General features: G+C 41.3%; 1 protein-coding gene across 1 annotated transcript in view; it reads left to right on the top strand.

Moving 5' to 3' along the window:
• The first annotated feature begins 11,984 nt into the window (after positions 1-11,984).
• The window catches only part of gfod1 (glucose-fructose oxidoreductase domain containing 1), a 34,212-nt gene continuing 32,844 nt past the window's right edge, over positions 11,985-13,352 (top strand). Inside the window, exon 1 of the mRNA XM_062520629.1 lies at positions 11,985-12,759. Within this exon, the coding sequence (XP_062376613.1) occupies positions 12,507-12,759 (253 nt within the window). The 5' untranslated portion in view covers positions 11,985-12,506. The remainder of the gene's footprint in view (positions 12,760-13,352) is intronic.

Raw genomic sequence — 13,352 nt, 5'->3', positions numbered from 1 at the left:
ATCAACTTCCCATCGTCAGCACTGAGAGCTACAGCTGTTTGTGGAGCTGTTCACATTTTTATTATGACTTTTTCAGATGTTTTAGGCACTATTCCATACCCAACTTGTTATGCTAAAGTATAAACTAGAAACACGTGTGTGTGTGTGTGTGTGTGTGTGTGTGTGTGTGCGCGCACCATAGGCCTATTTACTCATACTTTACAGACTTACATATCCTTTCTGTATTGGCTGCATATTGTCTCCTTGTGCTGATTTGCTTCCTGTTTTAAAAACAAAGTTGCTCTGTTTTGACTACCATTTTGTGTGATGTTTCACAGTAGGCTATGTATGGAAGCACACACAGAGACAACACACACACACACACACACACACACAAACACACACACACACACACACACACACACACACACACACACACACACACACACACACACACACACACACACACGCACACGCACACACACACACACACACTGGTCTTGCACTTGATCTTAGTCTCGCACAGAATTACAAATTATTGGTACAATCACCACCTCATGCACAGACACCAAATTCTGTGAAATCCCTGTGGGGAGCTGAAACTTCCCCTTCAATAGATCCTGTAGATGTACCTATACTTTTTCCTATTTCATTGTAGACCTTAAACCTTTGTTGGTATAAGGGCACTTCATCCAACCACTTGGACCCCGATAATCACTGCATATTATAAAATAATTATATTATCAGTATTACTTTTTTTCATTTGGCGAACACTTTTATCCAAAATGACTTATCAGTCTCGCCAGAGCAACTTGTGGTTTACATTCAGCAGCTGAGAGTTACAGTAAGTGCCCTGCCCAGTGACAATGATGGCATCTGGGATCGAACCACCTCCACATGGTGGACTATTTGTGGTTGTTGATGCTGCACTGTGAGGAAGGTTTACATTTAATCCACTGCTGTCATTGTAATTTCATCTAAACGCTGAAGTAACTTATAGATAGCTGAGTGAAATAGCACAGTAGTCAGGATGTTTTAGTCTACAGGTTCTGGCCTGCTTAGTGATGTGGTTTTTGTCAACATTCATTGCTATATCAACGATACTATATTGAGATACAGGACACTTCTGTATTTTGGTGCTTGATCAGATAGTTGCCATGTGGAAGTGTTACAGCCGTAGTGTACTCTGGCTGTCTACTACTGGTGCTAAAGTTGAGTCAACAAATGCATAAAGCAAAGTCTGTTACCTACCTTAATATTGAAGTGTAGCATTGTGTCTAGGGTAAAAAACTAACTCTATTCACAATACAGACAATTATTAGACAGGGAAAAATCCAGAACGATCTAATAAAGGTCACTACCAAACTTTTCTCAATTGATTCTATAGTACTTTTCCGCGTAGAATCCATTTCTGCTTGGGACATTTTTATATCACGCATAGTTAATGAGATAATTTGCATATTTGAATACATTAGGGCAATTCCATATCAGTTGGAACAGGTCCGACACCATGGTCCTCAGTTTTTCCTGATTTTTGGTCCAAATGTTCCTCCATGTCTCATTAGAAGAAAACCAAAATTTTAGCTGGGTATCTTGTTTAGTTTCTGAGATATGGCTCTTCAAATGTGGTTAGACGTGTCCTAAAAAAAAGGCTGAAAATTCCTGTATTTAATGAGCACCACTTTTTTTAAAACCCCTCTCCTCTCTTAAGGCTACCATATTATTTTCTAAAAATTTGAACACTGGGGCAGTACCCTGTGTTGTTGTCCAAAATCACAAAGGAATTACTGTCCTTCCCACCATTGGAGACTTATCCATCGAAACAAACCCATATTTTTTTTGAAAGCAATGAAAAAAAAACCTGTTTTTGTTCTCTTATGGTCATGAATGCCTAGCACTCACATTTTTATAGTCCATGAGTAAGAAAACATGTTGATAAAAAATTGAGATGTTTTTTTTTTCTTATTTCGAGGCTATGAGCCTTCAAAGTTGGCCAAAATGGCGTTTTTTCCTAAAAATGCCACTTTTATTGTCTTTTTCCAAGGACAAGATGCAATGCAAATCCAACATTTCTTTTTTTCTGCAATAGTGTGGCACTTCGTAGACCATGTGAATGTGGTAGATCCGACCTGTCTATTCTAATATCCCCACAGCACATGTCTGAAGTTAGAAAAAATGAAAAATAGTCTTGGCTGAAGGAGGTGTTGGTTTGATTTGTATGAACCTCTTAGAAGGACAATATGGGGTGTAAACCCATTTTTTCTGTTTGAGGGATCAGAATGCCATCTTGTGAGTGCTAGGCATTCATGTCCATAAGAGAACAAAAACAGGCTTTTTTTTCATTGCTTTAAAAAAAAAAAAATGGGTTTGTTTCGATGAATAAGTCTCCAATGGTGGGAAGGACTGTAATTCCTTTGTGATTTTGGACAACAACACAGGGTACTGCCCCCGTGTTCAAATTTTTAGAAAATAATATGGTAGCCTTAAGAGAGGAGAGGGGTTTAAAAAAAAAGTGGTGCTCATTAAATACAGGAATTTTCATTTTTTTAGGACACGTCTAACCACATTTGAAGAGCCATATCTCAGAAACTAAACAAGATACCCAGCTAAAATTTTGGTTTTCTTCTAATGAGACATGGAGGAACATTTGGACCAAAAATCAGGAAAAACTGAGGACCATGGTGTCGGACCTGTTCCAACTGATATGGAATTGCCCTAATGTATTCAAATATGCAAATTATCTCATTAACTATGCGTGATATAAAAATGTCCCAAGCAGAAATGGATTCTACGCGGAAAAGTACTATAGAATCAATTGAGAAAAGTTTGGTAGTGACCTTTATTAGATCGTTCTGGATTTTTCCCTGTCTATATAGGGAGCCTAGCGTCCAGGGGGGAGATGAACTTCAGATTCAGATATTTCAATACACTATCCTTAAGGTACAGGTACAGTATGTGCTCTCACAAAGGAAGCTGCTTTAGAGAGTGGACGTCCATATGTGAAATAATTTTCCAACATTAAATGTCAACTAGGTGTTGAAAGCTATAGGCGTTGATATTATTGTGCATGGTTTAGAATGGGTCCAATTTGCACCATGGTTTCAAATAGCAAGAGACTTCTAAGAACCACAAACCACTCCATGAGGAAACAAAATGGAGTTTAACTTCTCATTCTGAATCTGGAACCTTGAGATACCAGGTCTGTAGTCACTCTCTCTCACACACAGATACAGGCAGAGGAGGTGAAGAGAAGAGGACTAACCAAAGAAGAGTGAACAAAAGATGACATCCACCCTCTGTCCTCTGATAGTGTTGCTGACTTGCCTGGGTAATAATGGTAAGGGATGGCAGCTGTTTATTTTTTGTTGTTTCAAGAGATGACTCCTGCCTCATAAAACATTAATAACTTGTTTGAAGGTGATGAGCTCAGGACAATGCTTGATGGGGAATGAAAGTAGATTAAGTAAAATCTGTACTGGCAACCCCCTCTGCTCTCCTACACTGTTTGTATATGTGACAGAAAACTGTTAAAATCTTTAAACATACAGTAGTAGAGTGAAATCAAACCAGGTTTATTTTATTTATTTATTTATTTATTTATTTCTAAAGCACTTTAAAAACAACAACAGTTGACCACAGTATAATACAATCAAAAGGGCAGGATGTGATAAATATAGACACAAGACAGGACAGCATAGAAACGTCTCTGAAATGAGAGCCGTAGCACACGATGCTGCAGCATCCAAGTGCACACGGGGACCCGATTATAAAATCCAATCCACAGCCATGTCCCTATCCCGCACCATTTCTCTCTCCTCCTACTCCTCACTGTAATATCTGAATGAAGAATCAATAAACTAGAACATAAAATAGAAATGTCTCTTTGTTCATTTTAGCTCTGTTTCATTCATTCACAGGTTCCACCACAGGGCCTCATTTTCTTTTCTTCAGTGCCGGAGGGACAGCCATTCTACCTTGTGATAATACAAAGTGCTCTTCTTCTGGGCCTGCATGGTTTTTGACAGGGACTGGGCCTCCAATAGTATTGGTTGATAATGGACACATTGTCCCATCTCTCAAATCTGAGAGACTGAGTCTTGGCCCGGACTGTTCTCTACAGATTTCTGATGTCACCTCTGAAGATGCTGGCTACTATGCTTGTCTGACATTATTTGACTCTTCCATCTATAATCTGGCCGTTCTTGATGGTAGGTTTACTCACAAGTCTGAGTCTGAATACTGTAAATAGTAAGAGTCTTGCCATGGTGACAAGCTGTGTCCATTGAACTCTGAATAGTGAATTTGATGTAATATGATGATGATGATGATGTGCTATATCTACTGCAGTCTCTGCTTCCCCCAACAAGAATGAAATGGAGCCATGCAGTGTTGTGACTCTCCATTGCCTCTTGCATTCACCAATCAATTGTGAAATGGTATTGGAAAATGAAAATCTCGTTCTCACCTGGGTGGATGAAGGACAGAGAGAGCTGAATAACACCTCCAAACGCCAGATCATAACTACATCTGCTTGTAACATCACACTGATGGAGAAGCTTGCAGATACAAACCCTTTTCTTGCTCAGAGGACATGGAGATGCCAGGTTAGGGGAAAGCAGGGTAAGTTGAGCATAAATGTTGAGCGTAAACAAATGTTGTCATGTGACAGCATTTTAAGGAAGAGGGAATAATTCTTTACAATCTTTGGAAAGGTATCCTATAGCGCATGGCAAATGTGGTAAAACAAATATATAAAACGTGAATAGAACAATACTCTGATGCATTACACCCCAGGTGCCCTTTTAAGCTATGATGTGAGGGCTCAACAACATGTTGCATGATTGTCACCTTAGCTTGTTGTGAGAAACATTTTCTTTCAAAATGCTGATTGTGAAGATGAGTCACCAGGGCTGGGATAAGTTGAACCAGCTTACTAGTTTGCATCTGTAAGATTTTTAAGTTTGCCTTGTTTTTATGAGCTAATTTTATATAGTTCCTTAGTGTTACTAAAAGTTAAGCAAATTAATCTGTTTTATTAAAGTTAATTAAATGGGTGAATTCAAAGGTTAACAGGCGACAAAAGATGTCATAGGTCTAAACCTATTTTGGCAAATTGTCAGTTGAGTCTATTTGGTAAATTCTCAGTTTAATGTTAATATTTGTCTAAATTAAATTCTTGTTGGAAAAAAAGAAAAATGTCTTACCTGAAGTCTTACTTTGACTCAACTTGATCCACGCCTAGGCTCATTTTACCTCACATATGGGGTAAGTTGTGCCACGAGACCAACTTTTTTGCAGAGAGCATACCTCTCACCCCTGTAAGTTATCGAAGAGTTGTTGGTTGCTGAAGTTGTAGAACACTTTGTTTGGTGTGATGGCTACAAAACAAAACCTCTTTGACACATGATGAGGAATGTAAAAATTGGCTCATTTTACCCCATTCTCCCCTAATGCAGGAGGACAGGTTCAGGCTTCTGTTGACCACACCATCAGACTGACAGGTTCTGTTGACCACACCATCAGAGTGACAGGTTCTGTTGACCACACCATCAGAGTGACAGGTTCTGTTGACCACACCATCAGAGTGACAGGTTAGAGATGATAACTCATGTTATCTTCACTGTTCAACTACAGCAGTATGTGCTGAACTATTGTGCAGTTTAAAGACTTGTCTGTGGAGTAGGTCTATGACATTGCAGGTCTATCTGATCTTAGGGTTACTGTCTATAACTCTTTGTGTTACAAACAGGTAATGGAAGCAAAGCTGATGGAGCGTCATCAGACATCAGTTCGCCATCACCGTGCTCCTCAGGTAAAACAAAAAAGGTAAAAAGTGTGTGTGTGTGTGTGTGTCTGTGTGTGTGTGTGTGTGTGTGTGTGTGTGTGTGTGTGTGTGTGTCCACACAACACCTTTAATCTATAGATTAGACCACAACATAATAAACAACATTAGTGTTGAACTGTGTAAGAGTGTGTAGTATGATATCCTGTGTGACGGGCGGACCCATTTCCTCTCTCTATCAGTGGTCCATGTGGCTATTAGAGTTGCTACCACGCTCAGTCTGTTTGTGGCTGTGGCCATTGTCGCAGTCATCTGCAGGAAGAGATCCGGTGAGTGGACTAAACTGCATTTCCTGATCTACAGTACTATACACATTCTTTACTGATGCTTAAATTACTCTGACTGATACTCACCAAATGTAAAGACAAAGTGATTTGTGTACATTTTATTCTCTCTCTCTCTCTCTCCTTTAAGGCTCACAGTGATCATGCTGATAGACCCAGCTGTGTCCCCAGTCTTCATCACCCATATCAACCTCCCATCGTCTGTACAGAGTCTGGGACATCGTTTGGGTATAGCCGCTTCTATGTTTGCTGAGCTGTTTGCTTATGACTTTTTGAAGTTTTTTAGGCACTGTGTTAAACCCAATGACTTATGCTAAATGATACACGTAGAAACACATGTGCGCCCGCACGCGCGCGCGCACACACACACACACACACACACACACACACACACACACACACACACACACACTTCTTACTTATTCAGACTCATATATGATTTCTACTGCATTTTTTTTCTTGAGCTGATTTGCTTCCTGTTTTGAAAATAAAGCTTTTCTGTTTTGACTGATATATTGTGTGGCTTCACAGCTATATGAGGAATCTCACACAGACACACACACACACACACACTTGAGATAAGAAAGGTCTTGAATCTTTTTGCTTAATAGTTGTAATTCATCTCACACAGTGGTCTTAAGCGCTGTCTCTCATGAGGAAGATCAGATTAAGAGCATGTTTTTTTTAATGCAGTAATGGTGAGATGCACAGTCTTTGCTTTGTCAACAATCATGTATTTCTCTGGTTTTTGAAACTCTGCAAGCATGTGGGTGTCAAAGAGGCTAAAACGTCTGTGTGTTGAGGTTTCCACCACCTCTACTAACATTGCCTGCGTCAGGGTGAGTTACACAGAACTAGCACTGGCACCACAGTCATCTTTTCAAGCACAGCGCTAGAATCTTTGGTTGTAGCAATAGCATACTGCACTTCATGTATGAACTCTACTCTACCAAAGATACTTAAATACCCAAAGATACTCTACTCTACCAAAGATACTTAAATACTCAAAGATACTCTACTCTACCAAAGATACTTAAATACTCTCTGACTACTATAGCATCACATTAATGTTGAAACTGGGGGGGAGGCACTAAAACACATGTAAACCTGCCAATTGTAACACAGAAAACAAAACTGGTAGAGAGAGCCTCACATTAGCTCATTCATTTACTCCCTCACTCTCCACCTCAAGCTGGTGTGTGGTGGGTCCAAGTGTTTCGCCGCATCATGGCTGCCGTGCATCACGTAGGCCTAGGTTGGTGCTACACATTGGTGGTGGTTAGTGAGGTCACTGTGAACTTCACTGGGAAAGCACTAGACTACTGTATATGATTGCAATTGTGTTGTTGTTGTCACATTTTTAAAGCACCTGATGGCCACCATGGCAACAGCACACCTGGAAAAGGAGAGGTGTCGAGTTATTTGCTCTCTGCTGCTTCACCACTAGATGGCACTATATCCTGATTTTTTTACATTATAAGCAGCAACAATTTCTCACCTTTTGAGTTATGTTTTTATTAGTCAGCTAGTTTTGATATCATCTTCAAAGTCATTTTGATGGTAAATAGGTATGTGACCAATGTACCAAAAACGTTCACATAACACATGTTAGGGCAAAACAGGACATTTACTCCACACCATTGCAATATACAGTAGTTATCAAATTTCATTGAGCTTGTGATGTAGCTTTTGTTACACAGGTCAGTTGCAGAGTGAAGTTCCCCATGGGAAATCACAACTTCTTTTGACACGCTTTCCACTTACACACAAAGCACCACATTTAGAAATGGAGATAATGGCACTCTAATAAAGCCATTCTCTCTCTCTCTCTTTCTCCCTCTCTCACTCTCTCTCTCTACACACACACACACACACACACACAGACACACACAAACGGCCAGACGGCAGATATGCGGGTCACATGCTTGTCACACGTACCCATATCACGTCGTGAGCTCCAGCAGCTGAGATGCCGCAGCGTGACAATCTGATTCAGTTAGGCTCCACTCCATCCAAACACACACACACACACACACACACACACAGAGACAGAGGACACAGTGATGGCCAACCCTGCCCAGATGAAATGGGACGAAATGAGGACTCACACACACTTGTGGAATCCAAAGGTTAAGTGGGTTAACACACACACTGAGCAGCTTTCTTCGTTTTATTTCTCCTGAGTCAGTCTGTAAGGGTGGTCCGCAGAGAAAGCCAGAGAGAGAGAGAGAAGAGGGAGAGAGGGAGAGACAGAGAGGCAATACGATTCAACCAGCAAAGAAACTGATGATATTTAAGGTTAGTGCATTTTTTTTTGTAAAAAAAAAAAAAAAGACTGGTGGATTTAGCTGGTTTTGGCGCAAAAGAAAATGTATTTTGTTGGTAGACTAAATTTACATTTTTGAAAAAAAGATATTTGATTCGCTAACTAATAACCTTATCATTTAGCCTGACGAGCCAGACCCACATCTGCCGCTAGGGGCGTCTAGATTTCTAGGCTACTTATCATTGCCTTTGAAATGAAATTACTGAACTTAGAAACAGAAAAGAGGTCAGTGGACGGATGTTGAGAATTTTGCATCTGAACTCTTCATACTCTGTGTCATGCATCTGCCTTTGAACGTGATGAAACATTCAAATAAAGCTGGTTTTGAATCAATCATGTGTGCACTGACACCTGAGCTGAGTAACTCCATCACCCCGTACACAGAGTGGCTGGTGAACTCTGAGATAAGTTCCATCAGACCCACGAGGGGGCAAAGTGCTGTGGCTGTTTATACAACCCTAATGTTTACAGTTATTTGCCCAATCAATGAGCCCGCCGCTCAACACACACCACTAGGGAGTTACACATGGCACGGCAGATTACATCACAATGGGAGGAGGAGACTGCTACAGCGTAAAGGCCCAGCGGCTAGTTGTGACATGTATGACATCACATGGAGCTTAGCTATTCACAGGCCACTCGTCAATGTCATCTACAGTAGCTTCTACCCTCCATAATTATTGGCACCTCTGCTAAAGTTAATTTAAAACAGGTATAAAAAAAATATCTGTTGGTAATCTATTGCAATCCCACAATGAAAACAATGAGGAAAAATCCAGAAAAAGGAAAACCTCTTAAGAATTAAATATTTTACACAAAAACACGCCACTCAAATTGATTTCCACCCCTGCCTCTTTCTACTTTCTTAAGCATTCCTTTGCCAATAAAACAGCTTGCCTGTACAATATTCTCTTGACACCCAATAAATATGGAGAAAATAAAACAATTGATTTAGACCATTCATCTTTAAAAGAAAATATCCCCAGATCATCCAGATTCCTAGGTCCACACTTGTGCATGGCTCTTTGCCTCAACCCACTGTTTTCTATGGAATTTACATCAGTGGACTGAGAAGGCAATGGCTGAATGGCTTGATTTTGTGTTCAGTAAACCAATATTTGTTTTGACCTGGACGTTGACTTTCATTCACTTTTAGTGCCTTGTAAAAGATTTCCTTTGAAATGTTCAGGTTTTTCTTGGGATGCATGATATCATGTACCTTAATTATAGGTGCATTGGATTCTACGCATTGGATTCTTACCCAATTCATAATTGCACCTGTTATGGACTGCAGAGATCTGCTAGAGAGCCTATTTCATTTCTGAAAATCAGTGAAAATCTGAAACTCCTAATCCATGACTGTGTTCCAATTTACATTCTTCTGTACTTATGGCAACAACAACCTTTTAAAACCTTTGTTTACGGCACACTTCTGAAATGATTTTTTATAAGAGTTTAGTGCACCAATTTACGCCTGGACTAGGACGTCGTACTGTAAGTCAATGAACCTTTTCCAGACCCACTCTCAATTACAACTGGGAAGGTCTGCTTGCTAACCCAGGCTCTAGCTGTAGGTTCAGATGAAAGAAGTACATAACCTCCTCACAATCCCATTACATACTCCCTCCTGGCCTTCGGGAGGCACATTGTGTCACCTCTCTCACGCAGGAATCAGTACATTAAGTCGACGTGACAGGCCGATCAAGAGATTCGCCTCCCACAAGGGACGGGGTGGCCATGCGCTCATGCGCTCACTCCCAAGAATGTCTGGGAGACTGGTGAGCCGTGATCGCATCATCACCATGGGCCAGGAAATTCAAATGCTCGCTGCTCGCTTCAAGGGTTCTTCCTCCCAGGATTCAAAGCAGCTCCCTGGAAAAACCTTGATAAGATGATTTGTCTGTAAAAACATTTCCATTTTTATCAAACACACACACACACACACACACACACACACACACACACACACACACACACACACACAATTTAGCAGTTAGAGTGCACTCCAGTGTTAACATCTAAACTGGGATTACACAGCTAAGCTCTATTTAAAGTATATCAAATACTTTTCAACATGTACTGTATCTTTCTTGACATTGGGTAATTTCTGACACCTCAAAGCTAGGGCACTGCATTTCTGAGTGCACTGAAAGACGTAGTTTCATAGCCTACTATTCTAATGGCACTGAGCATCTCATTTATATAAGCAAGTAGCAAGTAAACAAATGCATAATGAGAGACAGAAGCTAGTTTTTATAAATCTCAAAGTATTCAAAACTAAAACAGTTATTATAGTGTGTTGTTAACTAGTATAAGTATATATAAGTATATATACTTTTTTGATCACGTGAGGGAAATTCAGCCTCTGCATTTATCCCAATTCGTGAATTAGTGAACACACACAGCACGAAGTGAATACAAGTGAGGTGAAGTACACACTAACCAAGAGCAGTGAGCTGCCTGCCCAACAGTGGTGCTCGGGGTGAGGGGTTATAGGTGCCTTGCTCAAGGGCACTTCAGCTGTGGACTGGTCGGGGATCGAACGGCAATCTTTCGGTCACAAGCTTGAAGCCCTAACCAGTAGGACACGGCTGCCCCCCAACTATCACGGGGGAATCGGTGTGAGAATTTCTACATAGACTACATTATCACATACAAAAACTATGTTACATTTGAATAAATGCAGGCAATTTGTACTAAGCAGTGTTGGTGGACATGTTCCGGCCATGCTGATAGGATCGATATAATCAGTCAATGATTAATGTTTATTGGTCCAGTGGTCCATGTCAGCTACAGATGGACGATAGCAGGATGCCTTTGGAGTGAAACACCCAATAATAAGCTGCAATGATCTACATAATCACAGAATCTCATTATGAATAAAACATCTGTAATGAAATATGACATTGAACTACATTTAATATTTGAATACTAGGATGCTATGTATCAAACTGATTTGTAAAAATGCGTCAGTTAACTATCATATAGCCTATGTAAAGAATGCTTACCGTTACATAACTGTTTGTTTGCATTCTGTGTGACACTGCAGTTCTTTCTAGAGCTGACAATGACTGCTGTGCTGGTCCCAAAAGTTTGAGAGACCATGGCCAGAACTAGCTGTAGTTGTGACCTTTGACCTTTGGGTCATAATGCCAAAGGTAAGGTAAAGGGTAGAGCAAGCACACGAAAACAACACACATACATACATGTAGGAAATAGCAGATGTATAATGTAATGTCAATTTCAACAAACCTAACCAAAATATCCTAGAGCAGCACACAAGAAGACGCACAAAGGAATAAAAACAAATATAGGCCTACATCAAGCAGGCAAAAAATAAAAATGGTCTAAACTAGATCAGTGAAAAAAAACTGACACACAAATTATTACTATTGCACTGACTTGACGTTATGTTACTCACATACACGAGCTCCCTCACACACACACTTGCACACAATTGCATGAGAAGCCGGAACTGAAAGAGTTAAAAACGGGGAGGGCTGGACGGGGAGAGTGACGTATCGCGCGCACAGAGAACACGGCACAACGGGGCTGCAACATCAATAACAAGTAGCATTTTATATCGGATCCACCGCACTCTGAACCACGAAAGCCATGGGCCCACCTAGCCAAATTTCAGAGGATGTATCGTAATTTTGAAATGTATTTAACCGACGTAATTACGCGGATTATCTGCTGGTGTATCTGAAAGGAACGGGTTAGCGGCAGTAAGTGCGACGAGCTCATTGTACAGAGCGCCGCAGACTGCGTTGCGTTGCATAGCCTACAAGAAATTGTGATAAGAATGGTGCATCCGTATAGCGATATTAAAACATTCTGAATTTTAATAGCGTTCACTGGCGGTGGGTGTTGCCTCGGCCGATTTCCATGACGAGGCAAGCCGAGCGGGTACGAGAATGCAAGACAGCGGGTCGTTATGCGCAGGTGGATGGCCACCTGATGTGAAGGAGCCGCTGTCCCTTTCTCCGCGTTTTTGCCGCGTTGCTACACTGCGAGGCTGCGATGGTAGCACCGAAGTCCGGAGTTAAGCTGTGAAGACGGCGAAAGGCGAGCCATGCTGCCCGGGGTCGGCGTGTTTGGCACTAGCCTGACCGCGAGGGTGATCATCCCCCTCTTGAAGAATGAAGGCTTCTCCGTGAAAGCTCTGTGGGGACGAACGCAAGAGGAAGCTGAGGAGCTAGCCAAGGAGATGGATGTGCCCTTTTACACCAACCGGATCGACGACGTGCTGCTGCATCAGGATGTGGATTTGGTGTGCATTAACCTGCCGCCACCGCTTACTAGACAGATTGCTGTCAAAACACTGGGTAAGTTTAGGATGGAAGAGGTAGCGATGTTTTGTGTCCATGTGTCAAGTCATTGCGTGCCTACTTTGACATTCTTCACATACGTGTGGGATAAGCTACATGATAATCCCCCGTCTGTCGTTATTTGACAGATTTATGAATGGCAAGAGTTGTTTGACCGATGTGATTTTCTTACTAGACTCTGTAGCCTATTATTCTTATTCTCGCCAAACCATGATGCTGATGTGTCGATTCGGTGGCCGTACAGGCTGCGTAGCCGTTTGAGGGCAAGTCACACTCACAATAGAGTCATCTCGTTCCTCTGGTTTAACGTGTTCATGATGGACAAAGCTACGTCATGACACTGAAATTACGATATCACGCTCATCTGTTAAAAGCCTGAATCCTTGAGCACCTGTTTTGTGGGACTTACTGCACCACTGCCATTTTGCCTATTGCCTGTGCCAAATTCAGACGTGTTCATTCAAACGCACCACACCCACTTTCAACACCATTCGCTAATGCAGGTTGGCACGTCTGGGTTTGGCTTCCTAATGAAGGCAAATATTCAAGTAACGGTCTGAACCTTACTGTCAGTCTCACAGATGTTGAGA

Source organism: Sardina pilchardus, chromosome 19, assembly GCF_963854185.1.
Source record: "Sardina pilchardus chromosome 19, fSarPil1.1, whole genome shotgun sequence".
Lineage (NCBI taxonomy): Eukaryota > Metazoa > Chordata > Actinopteri > Clupeiformes > Clupeidae > Sardina > Sardina pilchardus.
The sequence above is the reverse complement of the archived record's forward strand: the minus strand, read 5'-3'. Positions and strand labels throughout refer to the sequence as shown.